We start from the raw sequence: 23,552 nt of genomic DNA on the forward strand, positions 1-23,552 counted from the left end.
CCTCTGAGGGGAGCAGAGGGTCCAATATGCCAGGCAGACCCTCCTCTTAGGGAAGTCTGCTGCCTCCCTGGGGTATGGGTTAAGGATATCACTAGGAAACTTGCTAGCCTGGTATGGCCTTTGGGCTATCAGCCATTACTGTTCTTCGATGTGGGTGACAGCAACACATAGTCCAAGGATGATCAAAAGAGACTTCGGGGCCTTGGTATGGTTGGTAAGGAAATCTCAAGCACAGGTTATTTCTTCCTCTCTCCTTCCAGTTGCAGGCAGCAACACTGGAAGAAACAAGCAGACCCAGTCCATTAATACATGGCTCCGTGGCTGGTGTCACCACCACAGTTTCGGGTTTTTCAATAATCAAATGCACAGCACCAGGCATGCTGGCATTGGATGGAATTCACCTTTCTCAAAGGAGAAAGAAGGTCTTTGCTCACAAGCTAGCAGGGCTCATTTACAGAGCTTTAAACTACGCTTGAAGGGAGAGGGGGAATAATATCAGGCTTGCCCATGACAAGCTGTGGGATGACACACCAAGGTTAGAAGGATGGGGTGCTAGCAAGGGCCCCCAACCTGTTGCTCTGAGACGTGCTGGGTACACTGCAGCACACTTGAAGTCTTACGGAGATGAGCCAGGGGTTCCTGGGGTAATAGAAGCCAAGAGAAAAACACCAGTGAAATACCTCAAAGTAATTAAGGGGTGTTTTTCTAAGGAGACAGCCGACAGCCCAGCTGAAGTGCCTCTACACCAATGCACGCAGCATGGGCAACAAATAGGAGAAGCTGGAAGCCACTGTGCGGCTAGAAAGCTATGACCTGGTTGCCATTACTGAAACTTGGTGGGACAAATCCCATGACTGGAGTGCAGCTATCAACTGCTACATGCTAGGCATGGAAGGGATAGGCACGGAAGGAGAGGTAGAGGGGTTGCCCTCTACATCAAGAAATGGATAGACTGTGAAGTGCTGCCTCTGAAGAATAGCCATAAGCAGGTGAAAGCTTATGGGTAAGAACTGGAGACCTAGGCAACAAAGGGAACCTTGTGGTTGGTGTCTACTACAGGCTGCCTGATCAAGTGGAGGCTATTGATTAAGTCTTCTGACTCCAGCTGCAGGAAGCATCATACTCACAGGCTCTCGTCCTGCTGGGGGACTTCAACCACCCCAACGTCTGCTGGAAAAGTAGCACAGTGAGCTGTGGGAAATCCAGGAGGTTCCTGGAATGCATTGAGGATAACTTCTTAAGCCAGGTAATAGACAGTCCTACCAGAGGGAGTGCGATACTGGACCTGTTGGTCACCAACACAATTGAGCTAATTGGCAACATCAAGATTGGAGGCAGCCAGGCCTGCAGTGATCATACACTGCTGCAGTTCACAGTCCTGAGGGATATGGGTGAGGCACAGACTAGAGTCAGGACCTTGAATTTTAGGAAAGTAAAATTCCAGCTTTTAGTAGGGCCTGTTGCGACAGGACAAGGGGTAATGGCTTTAAACTAAAAGAGAATAGATTCAGACTAGATATAAGGAAGAAATTTTTTACGATAAGGGTGGTGAAACACTAGAACAGGCTGCCCAGAGTGGTGGCAGATTCCCCGTCCCTAGAAACATTCAAGGTCAGGTTGGACGGGGCTCTGAGCAACCTGATATAATTGAAGATGTCCCTGCTCACTGCAGGGGGATTGGACTAGGTGGCCTTTAAAGGTCCCTTCCAACCCAAACCATTCTACAATTCTATTATTTTATTCAGTGTTTGGGTAGGGTCTAAAGCATGCAGCACACTCCTGCAAGCTATCCAGTAGATTACTACCTGTTCTACAGAAAGAGTGGCAACATCACAGCTCAGCTGTCTCTCAAATGATGCCACACTAGTTAGAGTACCATAACAGATACAATCACTGTGGCTGCTATTGCTCTGCACCCTTTATAAAAGAAGAGTTATATTTTAAGTTCAGTTTGGTTTAATGCCAGGCATTTCTGTGTCTTTGTTACAGATCTTGGGGATCCAACCTCTATGTATCATTAGGATGTGTCACACTTTTAGATTGACGTTTTAAAAAGTTATGTAAGAAGACCAACCAGCTGGCTGTGGGTACTTGTCAGCACAGTGCCAGCATCTAATTCTTTTAGTAGTCACCTCCCAGCTACTAGTGAAAACTGGAGAGAAAGGAAAACAAGAACAAAATGAAGGCTTTTTTTTTTTTTCTTTTGCTTTGAGGATGCAGATTTAAGCAACTTGTATGAAAACTTACACCTTGATTTCTCATTTAAAAACAAAATGCAACAAATGCTTTTTTTGCTGGTGGAAAAGGGCAGCTCTCAGTACAATAAAGCATCTCCTTCCAGACACTGCTAATACATAAGGCTTTACTTTAAAAGGGTTTCCGAGAGGCTCCCTTTATATGATTAGTTTCAGCTTTTTTTTTAATCTTAATAACATCACTGTCAGTCCTGGCTATGGGTGGATGATAGAATCAGTCTGAACATCCTCCCTGTAGAAGTAATTAAAATCAAATAACACTGAATCACACCCTGTGTGCAATTTGTACATGTACAAACCATTCCACTGCTACAGGCAGTGGGACTACCTGTACCCCAGTAGGCATCACGCTTTATGAACTGGTATTAGGGATACTACTTGTACACTTTAAGTTAGGAATTTGTTTTATTATCTTCCTGAGTAAGAGCCATGGCAGACGAGAAGGATTTGTCCCACTCTGACATACTGACACATTAGAACTGGCCTGGTAATTCTTCATATTTAGATTTCTCAGTAACGTAATGATGGAAATAAGATGACACTTACTGCCTTTGCTGAGAAAAAATATTAATAATTTATAATATGTTAATACTGTTTAATATTAATGTTTCGCTTTGATATTAATAATGTTTAATTACTTTTTAATAGAGATTTGGAAATAACATGCTGCCCTTCTCAAGTGAAAGTTTTCCTTTCTGCTTGATTAGTTTTCCAATGCAACCCAAAATGACAAGGTAATGACTCAAACACTGCCAGTTGATGGAGATAGAAATCTTTCTTAGCTATATGTGATACTATTGCCACATGTCACTTAAAAAAAAAAAATTGTATGAACTGAAAAGCTTGGGTAACCTTCCCAATTCCACAAAACTGATAGTGCTGCAGAGCTCCTAAGTAACACTCTCACCCAAAGAAGACAGTACATACAGTGCAAAGCTAGCAAATAGGCCAATATTGATTATGAAAGACCCACAGGATTTAACAGAATACATTTTAATACGCTGGGGTTTATCTCCATTACAGATGTCTCTATCTTACTTATGCTTTTCTCAATATTACACCTGGCAAAATAAAAAATGTGTTGTTGATTACTGCACTTGGCAAATATGATGCAACATGCATCCTACTGCCATTTGATTATTACTTTTTATGTTTTGTAAGATTTCTTCTCTTCAATGCAATCTGTAGAAATCAGGCTCATCCTGAAAATGTACTTTATTTTTGTAATCCAGTGGTTAAAAACAACAAGACTAACAATAAGATTAACAACAGATTGTACTAATTAGGTAAGTGAAGAAGTGTAATATTTTTGTTGTTGGGGAAAAGGATTGAATAATGCATTAGTATTTTTACCCAAACACAGAGATAAATAAGTAAATCTTTCCAAGCAGAATGAAAACATACAACTCTGAGCTAAGGGAAACCTGATGAGGTCCAACCAAGTGCTACTCCCAACGTGCTTCAGACATGTATCTACTCTGGAAAGCAACAAATCATCCCCTAAGACTGCTTACTTCCCTCCAACTCATGATGATTCAAAGCCAGCTTACTCAAAAGCAGATTTCTAAACTGAAGACCTTCTCCCCTCAAGGGACCATCATCACTGAAGCTGATGCAATTCTCAAATGTAAAGTCACTCAGTCTTTGGTCTCAGTCCAGCTACTGCACGTGAAACTGGGACAAACATGGCAACAGCAGAGTAACTAGGAGAGTTACTGAGGAAAAGGATAAACTAAAATAAAAATGGAAAACAGTTTCACAAAAAAATGTTTATTACTACTAAATGATCCCAAATGGTTCAGATAAGTCAGCTACATTGTGTACTGTGCAACTTAGTACAAATAAATTCCCAAATATCAGAACATTATGGTCCACAATCCCATAAGGTGAATTTGTGGTGTGTGGAAGGTTGACCCTGGTCAGTAATTCAGCACCCACCAGCCACTCACTTGCTCCCCCCTCCAGTGGGATGGGGGAAGAGAATCAAAAGAGCGAAAGTAAGAAAAAACTAATTGGTTAAGATAAAGACCATTTAATAAGTGAAGGGGAAAAGGGGGGGGAGGGGGGAAGTCATTCAAAGGCAATCACTCTCCAGCTCCCACCAGCAGACTGATGCCCAGCCATCCTCTGAGAAACAGCCACCTTAAAAGTGTGCCCCCATTTTTACTGCTAAGCACAATGTCATATGGTCTGGGATATCCCTCTCGTCAGCTGGGCTCAGCTGTGCCGGCTGTGTCCCCTCTCAACTTCTTGTCCACCCCCAGCCTACTGGCTGCGGGGGAAGTGAGAAACAGAGATGGCCTTGACACTGTGCAAGTACTGTTCAGCAATAGCTAAAACATCCCTGTGTTACCAACACTGTTCTAGTCACAACTCTAAAACACAGCACCATACAGGCTGCTACGAAGAAAACTAACTCCACCCTGGCCAACATCAACACATGATGTAAAACAGCCTCTGCATCAGGGAAAATCCTCCTGATAAAGAAGCAAATAACCTGTTTTTCTCAGATCATGTTCAGTCCTGGTACTTACAAAAGATTACTGCATTCTCCTATCTTCTTTCTTGAGCCTAGGCTCCTCTCTATTTAACCAGCAATCCTTGGCATCACTTCTGAAGTGAAATCAGATTTTGCACAGAGATAGCTGAGCACTGTTATTAAATCAGAAAATCTGACTTTAAGCAATCCTTCCAAGTGCAGGCCCCGAAGGGTACAAGTAACACCTCCTCTGAAAACACGACTTTTGAGGACCACCAAAAGTGCATGTCACGGTGCATGAAAACAGCTTACATTCAGGGATCTGAAAACACTTAAAGCTGCCACCAGCAGACCCATCTTATTTGAAATATGGGTGTATTTCACTCCTCTAGATGCATCAGAATATCTTGATAGCCAAGAGTCACAAACTTCATCCTCAAATATTTTTTCAGCATTACTCCACCACCACAAATGGAGTAGGCATTGAAAACTATTTTAACTGTATCCTGGGGAGCAATCATCAGTTTGGGAGTGTTGCAGGTGTTGCTTTGGGAAAAACTAATTACACTTCATCAGAACATCTGTTTTTATAAAGCATTGACATTAGGTTGGCTATACACCACGGATGCTATATTCAAAAGCACCTACACCTGGGCAGCACGGCATAATCCATACCCAACCTGCCCCCAAGGTACCTCAAACTGCATAATAACCTGAGGCAGAAAATAGAATTCAGAGTACTTGGAATAAGGCTTACAGCACATAAATGAAGAAATCCCAACTCTTTAAGTATTGCTTTAAACAGTCCTCCAAGGGAAAACTAAGTGTGGCATAAATATTAACAAATATTATTATTATAAAACAGAAAGGTATCTACCATAACAGTACCTAGAGACATCACACAGCTTTGGAAAAGCACCAGTTCTTTCTAGGACAGAAGCCAAACGCTTTCCATCATTCAGACGAAATTTATGCAGCTTTTCTAGACCCACACTGAAGCCAGCTTTGAATATTTTTATTTTGCTTCTTCTATGTTAAGGAGAAGTTCTGCCAATGGGGCATCATTACTTCTGTTTATTCTTTGAATTTTGACAGTGCTGAGGCACAAATCAGGATTGTATTTAGTGACCTTTGTCTCTAGCACAGAATCAATGATATCCAATTTTGCAGTACATCTGAAGTTTGTGAAGTGCGAACATAGAAACAGCTATCGTACCCATGGGCTCCAGCCATTACAAAAAGCCTTCTCTGAAAGGCTTTGTGTTAACTCAACATTTCTACACTTGGCATCGCTCATAATTAAAGCCACAATAATGGCACAGTGAGGAAAGGGTATGTGCTGAGAAAGGGAGGTTGGGACCATTTCTGCCTTTCAAGATGAGGGACAGGACTCCGAAAAGACTTGGTGTTACACTATTGCTATTGTGCCCTTTGCTATTACATTGTTTAATATTACAGTAAGAGTCTCTTTCCAGAAATAAAAAACCTCAGTGCTCAAAGAGACCTTTGGGCTGGAAAAAGGGATACAATACTAAAAACACAACTCTGAAGAAACATGGGTATTTCAGTCCCCTGCCCCTCCTCTTCCACAAAAACAATCCTAAAGTTTCAATCTGTAACCTCATCTCCCCTCCTTCCAGCATATGACTCAGTCAGGGATGGCCAGACAAGGCTGGGTTTGGGCTCGTGTACCAAGTGTGCACAGTTCAAGTGTGGTGCCTACACCGCAGCTATGGTACATAACTAGCAGCAAAGCTAGGCTGTTTTGCCTGCTGAGTTAGCTTCGCCCTTGGCTGGGAGAACCTCATCTGGCAGGGACCCAATCTCATGAGCTTTGCTTACATGGGCACATCTACCTAATGGGATGTACTCCCGCTATCTTCAATGTGAGCAAGTGTTCCTGGATCAGGCCCTAAATCATAAACATTTTTAAGAGGTAATTTAATGTACCCAAACATAGTGAGACAATTATTATTTTTAGGCAAATAACGTGTCCCAACCTTTTATTCACTTACGCAAGTTTTCTGAAAGCACTTAAGCAGATTGATAATTACCACCCAGGAACAATGTCATTTGCCTATACAAAAGCAATCAGGCCAAGAAATCTTCTCAAAAAATCATCAGATTGAATTCAGGTACTTCACAAACTGGTAAATCCACTTACACTATGAATGCATCAGTCTCACATATGATAATCTACTGTGTCTTTGTCTAAACATTTCACCACCAATGCTGATCAAAAAGTGTCTGTTGCTTTTGCTTATGACATGGCTGGCAAGTTTCACGTGTAGCAACAGCCTCTTAATTTGAGTGATGTGGAGATTGCTAAAACAGCATAACCTGTTTTTCTGCTTTCGTTCAGCAGACTAACAATAGAACCTCAGAAAAAACCTTCTTAGAGCACCTGATTTCACTGTAACTCCATTGCTCTGGTAACCCTTGGAAAAGTAAGTGGCTGATGACTTCCCAGAAATGCAGATCTGCAGCCTAAGCCTCGGCGTAGTCTCCAGAGGCTATGGGATAAAAACTAGCTGATGCTGCAACACAGAACAAGCTATACAGCAGGTCCTGATGTCAGATGCCTGCTGGGACATGATGAGGGGCAAGGGATTCATTTCTGCATGATTTTTGGTTCTAGTTGTCAAAGCAGGCTTCCATCAGAAGGCTTACCATAAACATTAAGCAGAGAGGTATGCAAAGCTGAATTAATTATATGCACCTTTCCTGAAAACAGTCATGAATTCTCAAATCTAAATATACAGATGAGCATTCCTACTGACGTTAATGCAGCTACTAACTCAAGTAAGCTGCAAGCATTAACTTTTGCAGAGTTCAGCCAAAGGAACAGTCTTAAAAGGCCTTGATTCATCCCATTTAATTCTGCATCGCCAGAGACCAATCCAGGTATTAGGCGGGACTGCAGAGCACCTTAGACTCTACTCACAGATGCTTAACTTTCAGTTTAGCAGGCTAAATCTAAACCAAACTGCTTATTAGTCAAAGGCCACCCAACACTTAAGCTTTATGGTAAGAATGGCCTTATAGTATGCTAGTATTATGTGTTTGCAGAATTGGGGTTTTCATGAGGAAGAGCAACAGCACACAAGCTAAGAAATTGTGTAGAGGACTTTGCTCTCGCTGCTGGAGTGGGGATGGGGTTTTTTTTCCACAGGATTATGCTAGACTGTAAAGACACAAATTATAGAGGCTTCTCTTCTGATTAAGTAGCTTATTGCTCCCTGATACCAAACGAGCAGCTCAAATAATAAATCATTACACAGTATGATTAATAGTACTATCTTATCTATAGTATTTACTTCCTGGGGAGAGAGAATGGGAACAGGCAGCAGTGAAAAGAGAAACTACATGTTATACTAATATGCTACTCAAATGGTTGACTTTTAGGTTGCCTGAATATCTAAATTACCATGAAAAAAAGGAAAACTTTCCTATGGAATCATGTTTCTAGTTCAAGACCTCAGCCATACTAACTTGCAACTTCAACACTGATCAGAAATTTTTTTTTAAAGAACTTAATTGGAGAGATAATTATTTTGGTTGATTAATATGTTACATATCTAATTCATTGCATTTAATAGGCCTATCCCTTTGACAACTCATGAATCAATACGTTCACACAGTAATTTATACAGCAGAGCTATGCATCTTTACAAGGTATTACCTTCACAGTAGGCATTGTCCTCCCGAAGGGCTCGGAAGCCGTCTCGGCAGCTGCAGACAGCTCTGTCGTCTAGGTTTCGGCAGACAGAATGCTCCATACAGTTATGTCCTTCAGTGCAAAAGTCATGGCCTGTACAGAAACAAATACAACTGAGGGTTAAAAAGAATCCAGGGATTATAAAACATCCCTGTCAAAGAGAGTCCTATCCTTTTTTCAGTTAGGTCAAAGAATACCTTTCTATTGTCCATGAGATATAGAAAAATAAATTGTACCAAGCATGAAACAGATGAAAGGAGTAGTAAAGGCCACAAGAACAGACTGTCTCTAGGTCTTCGATTCAATTTCAGGTTATGACATTGGTCTAAGGCAGCTGGATAGGACGCTTGCTTAAATCCCCTTACTGTCTCCTTGTCATTGTTAAATATTTTTACAAGACACTTCTTAATTATATATTTTTCTTCATTTTCTTTTTTTTTTGTTTGGACATTTATGAAAGAGCTCAATAGCTTAGACACTCAGTGGCTCATTTACTAGTGGTATCACCTTTTTTCCTAGCACTTTTTGTTCCCAGGTGTATTTATATAATCCTTCCACATTTAACCGAAAGTCTTTGATTAACATTGACTTGTTTTGCTTTTCTCTTCCCCTTCTCTCTTCCTCTCAAGCTCCACTGACTGAATACTCTTCCCTGATTGCATCATCCTTTCCATTTCAGAGAAATTTATTTTTAAAATCTCACATTTTAGTCATCCCTATTTCCTATTTTCCTATTTTTCCCCTTCCATTTTTCCTGACTGTGACTGTTTTCCATTGCACCTTAATTACAAATTTTTAAGGTTCTGAAGTTCTTTTCCAGGCTGGAAAATTTAGATTGAACCTTTCCCCACAAGTATTTTTTTAAAAATTCCTTCTGTTTGCTTTCATGAAATCCAACGCTGCTATGTTGCTGAACGACATTAAATCATCCTTCAGTATGCTGAACTCAAGCTGGTATAGTAACTGACTTGAAGCTTCCACAGTTTCCACATCTGTCTATAAAGGTGTGGAGCTTGTCTCCTTCATCACTTTCTCAATAATTTCATTTGTTTAAAGTTTCCTTCTTTAACTGAAGCTTTAGAAATGATCAAGCGGCAGCAGTTCACTGTTGTTTTCCAGTGACTATTTTCCTTCCTCAAAATCTCCCAGAGGAGAACTGGGTTATGTGGGCCAGGCTCAGGTGACCAGGACTGGCATAACAGCAACAGCTCCAGAATGCAAGCTGGAATCAGGCTGCAACACAGGCCTCTTACAAAATAACAAACAAGTATTGGTTGGCAGTAAAGATTATTATTTTTATCAGTCCACCTGGCCTCTGCTTCATCATTTGCTATGAAAGAGCTTTTACCCCTAACTTCACAGAAGCGAAGTTACATGAGCACTTCAAGCATGACAGTGGCAGAGTCCGCTTGAAGTTCAGGTCAGAGAGTTGTTTTGCACCTGGGCAGCTCATGAACAGTGTGAAGCAACACAAACCAAGTAAACAAGACAGGAGAAACAAAAAAGCCCGTATGTTTTAGTACCGAGACCCAGTAACAGGGTCAAGATGCAAACATCACAGTCCTACTGTGATATGAAAGGCAGACGTCTTTCTCTCCTTCCTGCTGTGGATTGTCTCCCTGTAACCTTAGACGTACGTTTAGGTAGTGTTACATACATATTATAATTGACCATAGCTACCACAGTGCTGTTATCTAACATAGGACATTAAGAAGCAAAAATCTCTACACTTTTACTAGCACTAGAGGGTCTTCAATACTCATTGATGACAGCAGAATTGTGTGTGTCAAGAGCAACCTCTGGCCATGGCGACATCCACTCTTTGCCTTTTTGTTGTCTTCCTCACTGAAGCCTGAGTTAATGACAAAGCAATAGTCTTATTTTCTGATTTCCTGGCCTGGATTGGCTGTATCAGACTTTGGCATTAAATAACTAAGTATGTACATGTTATCCAGAAAGGGTGATGGCTTTTATGCTGATTTTTTATTTTTCTTAAGAGTCTTAACGATTACCTATCAGCTGTATTAATAAACAAAACACATGCTGCTGAATAATAGAATACAGCAGCTTCTTATTTAAAGGATAAGCTCCATAGCTCATGAGGGGCCAAGCTAGCATGATTCAGGTAGGATTTAATATGTTCAGAAAGCACTAATCTGACATATAGAAACACAGAATTCTCTTCTCTAAACCACTGAGGATTTTATAGAAAATTATAATTAAAAAATCCTTTTTGACTGTGATAGACTTCAAGACCTATCAACTTTTCTTAACTTCTTTTTTCTACTTTTTTATCTCTCTGCTTGATGTCATTAATCATACGCTTCATGTTTGTGCCGGGTAGCACAGAAACAAGTATAGCTGCACTGTTCTTTTCACTGAAGTATACTTAAAATCAGCCCAAGAGTCTAACATCTTCTTTCATGCCAGGTAACAATTTATCATTATTTAGCTATAGAAGAAACAGACGTAGCCACTTGAAGACGCAATTGCTCATAGCTTTGAAGATACTGGTATTAGTCCAGATCAAAAGAATGGTCTCAAGACACAGAGCATTTCTTGCACCTGTCCTCTTTGGTAAGGATCAGTCTGGATGTAATACACAAAGGTACGTAGCATACAAAAATATTCCCAAATCTTCTGCTTCTAGATGCAGGCTACAACCCCAAACAGTTAAACAAGTTACTCCAGTCTTTGAACAACTGCAGAGCATGAACAGTTCTCTAAAAGAGACCTCTCAAAGCATCACAGAAAGATGTTGGGGAACACGGACATTCCTCCAGCGTCATTTTGTTTGGACACAGGAGTGGAAGAAGGGTAGAAAACCACTAATTATGTATATGATTTCTTTGACTTTTCACCCACTTTTGGCTCAAATGAAAAAATCAAGTGCCAGTAAATGTTTCACAGAATTTACACTTAGATGTTTTACAAACAATTTTCAGATGTCACGATGAAGATGTTATCTATTCAGCTTCCCAAGATGTATAGTAATTATCATGTGTAGGAGTGTCCTATTCCAAATTATAAGAAAAATGTCAATATAACCTATAAGAATGGAAAATTACACTGAGCTTATATGCATCCAGCTATTACCTTACCTTTACAGATTTTGCAGCAACTGTGAGATAAGGGGATCTGCTGAGATTCTGGGCAGTTCAAAGGTGTACAACTGTCTTTTGGAGCACGCTGCATTTTGTGATCCTGTTAAATTGAGGTAATTGATTAATATTGTGAGAAAAAAATTAATTATAACTTTAGTCGGGTTTTAGCATTATAATGTACAAACAAAAAACTGCCTATACCAAACTCCAGGTGCCTTCAAAAAATATTTGAAAGGACAATGTAGCACAATAAATCATCAAGAACTCCCCTATACTCAAATCTTCTCAAGCAAGCAAAAGTGTGGCAACAGCTCTCATTCTTCTCTTGTCTTAGCTGTCAAGCAACTTCCCTCAGAAGTTTCTCTTAAGATTACGCCTGAAAGAGTAACAATTATTTCTCAAAAACTGAGGCAGCAGATTCCAGAATCAAGAGTCTTCATAATGAACACTCTAGAGCAGCTTGTTATTTATATAGCAAGAAAAATCAAACATGAACATCTCTGATCTCAACACTGTGGTGGTAACACTGAAGGAAACCAGCACTGATTCCCTATTAGGAAAGAGACGGTTTCTCAGCTAAGTTTGGATCAGGCATCTGGAAACGTCCAACGCCAAGATGGTACCTGAATATCTTCAGGCAGTTAGTGCGGGTCACGCGCAACCTTTGTGGTATGACCATACAAAATGCTTGCCTTAGCAATCCGGCTACTGCAGATGTACCACCTCTAGGCTCCCTCAGGCCCTAATTACTGTGTCTTGCAGTGTTCTAGTCATGACATGGTAAAGACAGAAAACAAGGCATACAACAACGTATTCCTGAGAGGCATCTGCCTTAAAATCAGCAATCTGGTTAAACTATGAGCTCACTGAACTCAGAACCCTGCATTTCTGCATAGAAGAAAAGTGCCTAAAATCATGAATATGCCATTGCATGTATTATTATTATGCATCTAGCGTTAAATTTTAAATCCTCTTGAAGCATGAAATATAAAGATGAAACATGAACACAATATCAAGATTACTGCTTAAACTTTACCTTAAACAGTCTTCACAGAGAAACCAACCCTCACCTGATAATACAGTAAAGCAAACTAGCCACAGATATGTTGTATGCCAGGACAAGCAAAATCCAGCAATCCCACAAAATAAAGAAAAAACAACCCTTTGGCAGAAATAATATCAGAGTAGTCTGGATCACATTTAATTCTTTTACAAATTCTAATTTGGAAGATAATTTTTCATTCACTTGTTTTATAATATTCAAACAGAGAAGTGCATGCCTATAGCAGGCACAACTGCAGTGCCAAACAAAACAAAAATTGTGTTTATAATTACATGCAGACAAAAAGAAGACATTCGCTACATTGCCCTGATAACTTCACTATAAGCCTTCAAGCATGTAATCAGTACTTCTGCCATTCCTATTAAGTCCCTCTTGAGCTGGAGTCATTAATTATATCATTTTAGGAGAACCCTGGTAGTAATAAAATAGTACCCACCCATGACTTCCTAACTGATCAACACAGTTTACAGTATGTGGATTTTCTGCTCTGAATTATCATTCACAAGGTTGTTGAGCAGAAACTGTAGCTACTTCGGTCCTTAAAAAAGCAGCATGTGAATCAGCCAAAGTTGCTGCTTAATATTTCTACCAGGAGAGTCAGGCAGCCCACCAGCAAACAAGTATAATCAACAAAATACAGACTAGCACAGCCAACAGAGGCATTTTGTTCATACAGTATCGCACTTGCCAGCTGCAAGAAACATGAGGCAACATCACATAACTTTTGATAGTTATTAATTATATCCATTGACTAATCACAGAATTAATGTCCCAGGTGTCATGTTGAAAATATGAGCTTGCAGACCTGAAAAGCATACGACTGAATCCAAAATTATTTCTGGCCAGCTTCTCCTTTCCTTTCTCAAAAGGGTTTCAAAGCACCTACTCCAGGAACTAAGCTCAGAAAGATTAAATCAACCTCAGTGAGACAACACTCCCCAGTTCTACTTTGTAAAACACAATTTTTTCACAACTGTATGAAAATGTTTTGAGATTTCCAAAAACTGGTCTGATGGATAGCTGCAGCATGGCCAGAGGAGTTGCTCCCCATTCTTTCTCTGCCCTAGAAATGCGCACTCAGGTTTTCGACTCCATGCCACAGCATGCAGCGCTCTAACCGGAGGGAATTCTTTCCCATCTGTCCCCTGGAGTGGCAACATGGGACCCACTGTAGCAGTTTGTGTAATTCTCAACCCGCAGCTGTACCTGGGGTATATTTTGCCCTTAAAATACATTTGTGCCCTGAAGAGCAACTCTATTCATGCAGCAGGACAAGACTGACTCAGCGACAGGTATGTTCTGTTTATAAACAAAACAACGACCCTACCCCATTTCCATCACTAGAAATACCAGACATCTGGTGTGCCAGCTCTTCTTCTTTTTCATCTAGCTTTTCCTCTAAGAATTATCCTGAATTCCAAATTATGTCCCCATCATGTTCACATATCTCTCGTACCTGAGCACATAACTTCAAACAATAACACTGAACACATGTCAATGGAAACACGTGGTAGTCTGCTGGGTTTTTATTAGTGATGATGGAGACACCCAAGAAGGAAAGAATGCAGCTTGATTGTCAAGCTGCGTAATCAAAGCTTCCAGCTATGCAAAGTAAATTTATTTGCAAAATTTGATCTGAAACTCAGTAAGACAAAATAAACACAGAACCCTGTAAGTGCCTTCTCTGTTGCCACTTCCTAAGGTAGACCTGTCTCTATTTTCAACAGCTTCTTTCAGTGGGACTTTGATATTTCAAACATGCAAGAATTTTTTTTCCCCATCAACAGTGTTCTTACCTTGCACTCAAACAGAACACAGTCCCCTGAGCTTGAATACACAGTTTCCCTTTGTCCTTCAAAGTAGGTTCTGCCTTCAAATACGCACACCGCTTCAGGAGAAAATAAATAAAAAAAAAAAATTCACAATGATTTTGTAAAAAAGTGTTAGTACTTTGCTTATAGAACTCATATATTTTCTTAAAGATAACTGCATTTCAAAATTGAAAGATTGAATCAGCTGCAAGAAATATTCTAAACCCACCTGTAGGAGTCTGGATACCACAAGAAAAAAATATCAGAGGAGGAAAAAAAAAACCACTAAAGAACCAGAAAAGCACACAAAAGTTGAAGGTGAAGGATGTTGAAGCAATAAGGACTACTGATGGTTACCAAGAGGGCAGAAGAGACATGTCTTAGGTCATGGCAAGGAAGCTATGACCGCCTGCAACACAGCTCAGGAGCAAAAAGGAAAAGGGAGCTGTGAGAGCGGTGCAAGTGGCATTAATAGACAATCAGTTTCTTGAAGAGGAATGCTGTATGATGGAGGGTGATCGCTGAAGCCACATATTTATTTGTTATCATAGCCCTTTGATGTTTCATCACCCCACAACGGTATTTATGTATTTGTATCTTGATTATCCAGTTATTTACCACTACTGCTGCAGTATATTAGAGTATATGAATTTTATTGTACAGGAACTAACCTTCAGTGACTGTCTTTTTTTTTTTTCTCCCCCAACAGAAGTAGGATCAAGTCTCTGATGGTCAAATGACAGAATGACCCCCCCAGGCTCAGTGTTTGTTATACCACAACCTGGGCCAGTGCCACTCCTGCACCCTGGCAGTACTGGGTTCCACAGCAGCATGCTGGCACAGCTCATACTGGATTGCTCACTAAAGTTCTTATTCAGTATTTAAGGGTTACATAAAATATCTTCACAGCAAACTGTCTTCCTTTTTTTTTTTAAATGGGTCCATTACTGCAATTACATTATGCAAAGTATAAGGGCTAAGTAATGTAACTGCTAGGTATAAAAAATAGGATGTCTGTCTCAGTTGCTTAGGACACAGTCAAGGCTCATCAAGTAAGTGTAATCATGAAATAACAGGAGTAGTTACCACTTTCAAGTCCTAGATTACATGTTAGAGGCCTAATTGGCTAATCATTCGTTTGGAGCTATAAATCAATTATACTACTATTCAGTCACAAAGAGATTTATCTATTCTGTTTAAACAGACTACAGTTTGTAGACAATTTTAAAATATCTAAAAGCACAAGAATTTTTACTGCATGACCTATATTAATTACCATTACTGCTGCTGTTTTCAATTCTCCTTTCCTTTTTCTTTTTAACACGCAGCTCCTTGATTTTACAAACTTATTACTTTGTCAGCATGTAAAAAAAGCCAGCTCTTGGAACTGATGTTGAAAAAGAAGCAATGGGCATAGTGACAAAAAAAGTTTTTTCAAATTCCAAAATATTAGTTAAGTATCTTGTGTGATATACACCTGCACAGGACTTTTAAGAAGTAATATCACAGCACAGTGCAACACCCCAAATCGAACGGATGGCAGAGTTTGCAGTCAGACTTAATAAAAGTAGTACAGAAAAGAGCCACAAGAGAAAGTCCAGGGGAATGTTCTGGGGCTAACGGTAGGAGAAAGTTTGTACAACATCCACAAAGAAAGGTCACAAAGAGCCAAAAAGCTCAATACATGCCTCTCTCCTCTCCCAGAAAACAAGCTTTTCTAGAAGGAAGTATGTGAAAAAAATCTATATAAATCTTTACTGGGGACTAGCAGATCTTGAGTCCAGACAGGGCAAGGCAATCATCCAGTCATATATATCACCTTCTATATATTACAGGCCATGACACTAAACCAAAATACTCATATATTAAGCCCTTTCCCTTGTCCCACACATGTTAAGCTTCAAAGAACTACATGTGACAGGAAAAGATGAAGTATAGCAATGCCTGAGGACCACACAATAGCAATGCACTGATAACTTAACACATCCCCATGTTTCCGACAGGCAGACTATGCCTGTTCACAGGAAAGGCAAAAGACATCAAGATCACTGCCATTCTGTCCTGGAAGAAAACACATATGGATAAGACCACCCAGGCATCTTAAAAAATAATTAATAAAAAAATCAATATTTTCATAGTACGGATACTATCATGGATCGTAGTCCACTGAATCCAGTCTCCTTATCAATGATAACAAACACCTGAATCTTCAGAGAGACTTGGAAAATAACATACATAGCAAAAACACCAGAAGAACACATCCAGCCTAGTGTGAAATTAGGACATTATTTCTTGATTCCACCAACAGCCCTCTAAAGTCTTGGCATATGAAATTACCATAATGCAGTGACACAGTATCACAAACCCTTGCTTTCCACAAGAAAATCAACTCTTCTCCATAAAGCCTTGAAAAAAAGAAAAACTTAAAAATTCTGGGGCTATGAGAGATCACTCTGCCCAGACAGCCCTTGCCCTGTCATACACTTAAAGATTGTTTCTCAAAGGCTAGAAAGTGGCAACAGGGTGCATGTTTCAAGACCTTTCCTTGTGTGGGCCCCAGAAATTTCAAGCAGTGCTGACTTCCCCACTTGAACACCTTCATATGTCAACACAACACCTGGCCATCATGAAGCTGAGAAAATTACATCTCATTTATTGAGTTCCCCTAAATAAACATTTCCAACTATTGGATTTTGCTGTTGCTTTGTCAGCAAGCCACAGCATATCAGGGACCTGCCTATACAGAGTGACCAAACTATGTTTAAGGAAAAGAGAAGAAACAACACAATAAATGCCCAACTGAAAAACTAAACTGAAACTGAATTGAAAACCCTCTTAATCTGAATAATCTGAACACAAGCCCAAGCAAGTCTTCTTACGAACTGCTGCTTTCACTGACTACATTCAAAAGGGACATTTCTTCTTGAAATCATCAAAATCAGCTTTACCTGGATTATTTCTATCCTACTAGTGATTTCTCAAACCTGAAGGATTCCACCATACCTCAACAGTTCTTTCCATTAAAAAGCAGCAAGAACTAAGGTACACTCCAAAGCTCTAATTCAGAGCATTATCACTTAGATTTTCTCTTCTCACCTATGCTAAACTAGCCAAATGAGCTTACAAAAAACACATGGGCAATTCATCTACACCTGTACCACTGGCTCCATGTTTATTTAACAAGACAGATACCAGTGGGTTTAGTGATGGTCCAAGTTTGCCAGTCCACACTGTTCCTTCTTCTCCAGTCCTCCCATAACTGCTTCTGTCTCTCCCTGTTCTTTTGTCAGCCCATGGAGGCATCCTGCCAGACAGCAAAGGGCAGCTTTTCATCAAACTACCTGTAGGCTTTTAAAAACTTTACTCTAAGGTTGTCTGGTTAGGTAAGCATTGAGCACACTTGAAAAGATTCCTAGTAAGACACAGCTAACTTTCTTCTGCCCCACTCTCCTCCTAAGACAGCAGGACCCACATCCCAGGCAGTGTGGAACAGAATGTTTCTCCTGCCTCCTGCCAGCAACTGTCAGAGCCAGTATACATCCCATGATGGCAGTGTTTCATGTCTTTATTTTCCTTCAGAAATAAAGATATTTCAACAACATGAACATCTGGACTAGAACTGTGTAATTGGTAAGTCCAGTGAAGATTTAATTTCTGCTTGGCTAGATGCTTCCCAGGATACTGTGATTAGTTTGTGATTGGTATCTCTCTGGGGAAACATATCATCTTTCATCTCCCTAAGTCCTTTCATTAGACAGTCTGAGGCACAGTAAAGAAATTACCTGATGATTAGTTGTTCCAGAACTTGATAGTTATTGCCTTTGTAGGATTTCTTCTACAGCTGAATTACGTCAACCATTTCCTCTTGGCATCAAACTTCCATATGCCCCCCGGTACCTAAACCAACGTACATTATTCAAAGCACGGTTTTCTAAGAAGATGAGAAGCTTACAAAACCTACTAGGAAGTTTGACTTCTCTTGATATACTTGTATACAGAGGTGATTAAATATTATATTGATAACCATCAGTACAGGGTCTAAAAAGTTATTAGCAAGGTCTGCTTATATCCCCACCACTAATTTACACAGGTGTAGTGATAATACAACTATTCCCCACAGTACCGTTTAGCACATTGTGATAGCATGGCATCTTCTCCATAGTCATCCAGCAAAATGAATCTTTCAGGAACCCACTGGCTGTTGCGTTCACTCAGTGAATTATCATCAGTTTGTCAAACCATCACTTCTCTTTCACAACTCTTTTTTCTTCCCACTGGCCTCCAAATGACACTTTCCTTCTGCGTTTCTTAAAATGTCCATGTAAAACCCATGACCCAACTAACTCCTGCCTTCCATTCACTGAATTCGCAGGATGTCATTTAGTACATTTTCTCACTTCTTTATTTATCACCTTCTCTATCCAGACTGCATATGCCTTTCTCTGAGGAATGCATGTACTCTTCGCCATGGTATCTAAGCTGATTTTGATTCAGACTTATCACCAAGTGAAACAGAAAGTTTAGGTCATTGGTGAACTCCTCAAACAACTTTATTTTCCTGTATTCATAATTGCCCAATGAGTGGCAGATGCAACGCAAAGTTTTGTGAAATTTGTCAGTAATTATGAATGTAACTTTAAATCTGGTAATTAATCCTATGTTGCTGCATTCTTTGTTCACATACGCTGGTTTGGGTAGGAAGGAGGGGGAAACACCCAAAATTAGCATACCAAAAAAAAAGCAAACCTGTCTTGTTCATTTAATTTGCCAGCCTCCTCCTTGGAATCTCCTTGATTACATTTTCCACTGTTCAGAGATCAAGGCTTAGGCATTGTGTAAGTCCCATTAATCCTACTTTGCAAGCTTACATAGTGCAAAACCTCTGTGTGGCTTTATCCTTAGAAATACACACAGAGATAATGGTCACCTTTCATTAATTTCTCTCTCTTGACTGCCACACCATTACTAGGCACTGCTCTCACCCCTTTCTCATTTATCTTTGCAGGGATTCAGGTGTTATTTCTTCTTTGCTTATTCTGTGGAGAGCACAAGTTCCTCCGTTACTGCAGTCAGTGAGACTAGAGACTTGCTTCATCTCATTCCACCGCCCTCAACAGTTCAAAATGATTCCAGATTTCAAGGTGGAAAATAGATTGCTAATTTCCCCAGTCAATCACTGTTGAAAAGCTGCATGTATATGCTTCAGCTTCCTCACCTGAAAAAACAAAATCCAATTTGAAATTTCCTAATGATAAGGAATCAATGGCTATTTGTATCTTATTGCTAGTTAGCCGGAAAAGCTAAATATCTCTATTACACCAAAACCACGAATTTGTTGCTCTACAGTACTTTTACAATCATTTAAGAGCATCTGTGGTGTGAGCCACCTCCAACAACACTAAAGGGCTGTTTAGTCACATTGGCAAGGAGTCAATCTAAATTTATAAATTCTTTCACCTACTTCTCATGTTTCCTATATTTCCATCAACCACTATGGGAAAATGACATAATTCATCCATGCCATGTGTTCTTGCTGGGAAGTATTCTGTAGAATTCATCTGAGCCCTAGAATGAGGGCTCCTTGAGGCATCCTTCAAGACTAAAAAAGTAATCTGAACACCGAAAAAGCACATCAAAATGTGACTAAAATCTCTGTTGATAGGAGTTCAGCTGAGGCAAAGAGACCTGACAGATGAAGTAAAACTTTTAAAGCGGGCTGCAGGACAGGGAGTCTGGGAGAGAGTTCACAATCGATCAAAGCCAACGGACATCACATAGCACAAAGTGTGTGGCTGTCTCCGGCTAAGCAAAGATCCTATCTGGACAACATATTTGACATCAACTTCTCTTAAAAAATAGCATTATTGCTACCCACACTGCAACTCTAGTTTGGTTAAGTATGGCAGCCAAAATATTTCTACTGACAGACATACACAACTTTGGCTTTAGAGCAATGGACCATATTCTGCTTGTCAAACAGACCTGGAATATTTTGGGCTCTAAACACAGGATTTTGACAACATGGGCATGACTAATGCAATCAAAATGTCCATTCATTTTATGCCGAATTAACTATGTTGGCAATCCAATACTCAAACAACTTTCACAGCAAAATGTCAAACAATAAAATCAAATGCCAAGACAAAAGCCTTAGAGGGTGTCAAGAGAAGAAAAGCAATTAAGGTTAATATTAATTATATGACTACTGTATTACAATTATATTAAAGGTTTATAAATAGAACAAAAGTCTGCAAGACCAAAAGAACTCCGATGCAAACATTACATGCCCGCTTAATCCTCATAAAAGCAGGATTAGACGTTATCCGATGGACTCCTTATGTAACATATTTGCAGTAGTAGTGACATAGTTGTATCTTAGTAAAGGTGCAAATAGATATTTTATCAAATGCTGACAGCTACTAATGACAGGGAAATTTCTCCTTCAGTCCCACCTTCTCTCAGCTTTTCTGCTGGGCTGACTGTAAAACGTGCTTTTCTGAAAGCTTCACAGGGATCCATAGGCAAGATTAAATCCAATTCATTGATTAGGACTAAGTCTTGTGAATTTCTGAAAGTAATGAAGAACTGCTAAAGACCTGAATGCTTTTGACTCACTATTTTAAGTCTGACGGGTAAACAGTTATCACCCATCAGCATTAATTTACTATATAAAAAGCAGGTTGCTTTCTCCATTGCCATGTCATAAGTTAAGACCACCCATGGACATGACAAGGGAGGATACCTATTCCTGCAACAGCCCTTACATGGGGTAACTGTTACTCTGCTCCACAGAGACCGCAAACAGGGCAGGGGGATGGATAGAAATAAAGCATATTGGGATACTGCCTTCATTTTTGCCCAGATTTACCAGTTATGCATAACTTTCAAAGACACGTTTTTGCACACGACTAGTGAGATCATTGCTTTCTGCAGCCTTCTGTCCACAGATCATGTGAGCATATTCAGTAAACAGGCAAGTACCTCTGAATAGCAGCACCTTCAGAGATTTTGACAGTGTTTCATTTGACAGCATTAAAAAACATCTTATGCAAACAGCAAAACAGCTCAGTTCACCACAAAATAATAAAACTGGCATTTATTTGGGTGAAAATAACTTGGAAGTGACATTTTTGTGCTCCCAAGCCTCAGGGAATCCAAACAGCTTCTGCTCAAATAATTTGCCACATTATTTAAGCACCCACAGACTACACCCATATCTGAGTGACTACCAGGGACCCTTCTGAGGCCCCCATTCTCAACCAGACTCTCCTTGGCCCAGAATAATTTCCACAGACACTTTAGCTAGAAATTCTGCACCGTGACTTTGCTGCGCATGCCTCCCTGGCAAAGGCACGACTTCTTGTGATCTGGCATCATGTACCTCCATTTCACTGTACGTACTTTCCTCCCAAATCCAAGTGCTTTCACTTCCCCTACAAATGGCAGCCCCTTGTTAACTTGGATATTACAGTAATAATCACGTATGCCTTATCTGCATAATGGCACAGGCCAATCTAATGTGTTTAGATGTTTCCAGGAGCGGATTAGTGCACAGATGGACCACTACATCTATAGCTGTTGTTAGATCTCCATTCTTTCAAAGCACCTGCATCTACGTCCGTACAGGAACTGAACACGATTTCACGCTCCCAACTCTTCCTCCACCCATTTTTGTTGCCACATAAGGAATCTGCCCATCCTCCAGTCCTCTTCTGAGACCCATCATCTTCCTCCCTCACTTCAGCCAGAATGACAGGATTAGTTGGCATAATCACAAACACTCCAGAGAACTCTACTTAACGTTCTTAAGCTAAGTCCTTAGCATTAGTTCAGCAATAGGATTTTTACACAGACAGCAAGGTAAACACATTTTTTGAAATCTTGATTAAAGTCAGTTATGCAAAACGGCTTTCCAAATTTGTTATATACTCACTCTCAACATTCATTATCAAATAGCATTTAATCAAAAACTAATCTAAAAAATTCAGGTGCTACCAATAGGGTTGGAAATTTTCAACTCAACTTTAAATAGAAGCCTATGTACACCTAACATAATGCCCCTGTTTCTCAAGGCTGCCAGAAGTTACTATTATCCATTGTGCATTCCTAAACAATACAGTACTTCATGTCTAAAGTCAGTTCAGGATTTGAAATAATTAAAAATGCAGAAGTAGCTGGAGCAGATGCTCACAGATTCTGCTTTGTCATAGCTAATTTCTCCAGAGTGCATCTGCTGATGCTCCAACCAAGTCACAGAAAAACAATAAGCTGGAGTTCATAGCAACTGTTAATAGAACCATTCCTTTTTTGTTTGAGAGCTACATCAATGAGGGAAAGACTTAGTCATTGATAATATAAAAAATATATATATATTATATCTATGTTAACACTGCTATTGTCTTCAGGGAGACCCTTCCAGACATTAGATTTCGCCTGCTTGTGCAACCAGGTGTGTTTGTCTGTGGGGCTGTAGTGTATGCCAGTCTCTAGGAGAGCTGCAATATTTTCATCTTACTGATATGTCAGCCAACTTACTTTTTTTTTCCGTTTTCCTTTGTCTAACCACTACCTTTGTATGGAAACCAGCAACCAGAAAACGCAGTTATAAAAATCTTCATTTTTGATTATCACCCCTTAGCATCAAACCTACACAAGGCAAAGTACAATGCTGCAATTTCAGTGGCACCGAAAAGAAATAGGTACATCTTTAAATGTAATTAATTTCATTAAAAAGAATCTCAGAAGTTACTGGAATGGGTTAAATAGCATTAAAGACAAGATGCTTAATGAATTTTATGAAACCTGTTCTCAATGTTTTTTTTCTTTTATTTAAGCTCTTGAAAGCCTGAGAAAAAAAAACGCCAGTTTGCATTGACAAATTCTTGAATTTGTTTTCAAAATATTATTAGCGAAGAAATTAGTTTCATTAGCTGCAGAGATCTAGTATGGATATTTAGAAGAATTATAAAAGAACAGTTGACTTACGATGATCAGACTTGACTGATAAGAAATTTCAGGTGTCGCCCTGGCAAAAACAAGCACTGTCTTTCCTGTGGAACAATCTAATTTTGTTAGACAGAACTTCATCGGGATTGAGAAAAGGAATCCACCTGTGCTCACAT

At 39.7% G+C, this 23,552-nt stretch overlaps 1 protein-coding gene across 2 annotated transcripts in view; it reads right to left on the reverse strand.

Moving 5' to 3' along the window:
• The window catches only part of NELL2 (neural EGFL like 2), a 152,211-nt gene that overhangs the window by 76,773 nt on the left and 51,886 nt on the right, over positions 1 to 23,552 (reverse strand). For both annotated transcript variants that reach the window (XM_064448215.1, XM_064448205.1), the window contains 3 exons: positions 14,416 to 14,507; positions 11,554 to 11,656; positions 8,417 to 8,545 (listed from right to left, as the gene is read on the reverse strand). In XM_064448215.1, the coding sequence (XP_064304285.1) occupies positions 8,417 to 8,545; positions 11,554 to 11,656; positions 14,416 to 14,507 (324 nt within the window). The remainder of the gene's footprint in view (positions 1 to 8,416; positions 8,546 to 11,553; positions 11,657 to 14,415; positions 14,508 to 23,552) is intronic.

The sequence above is a fragment of the Phalacrocorax carbo genome, chromosome 1 (genome assembly GCF_963921805.1).
Source record: "Phalacrocorax carbo chromosome 1, bPhaCar2.1, whole genome shotgun sequence".
Lineage (NCBI taxonomy): Eukaryota > Metazoa > Chordata > Aves > Suliformes > Phalacrocoracidae > Phalacrocorax > Phalacrocorax carbo.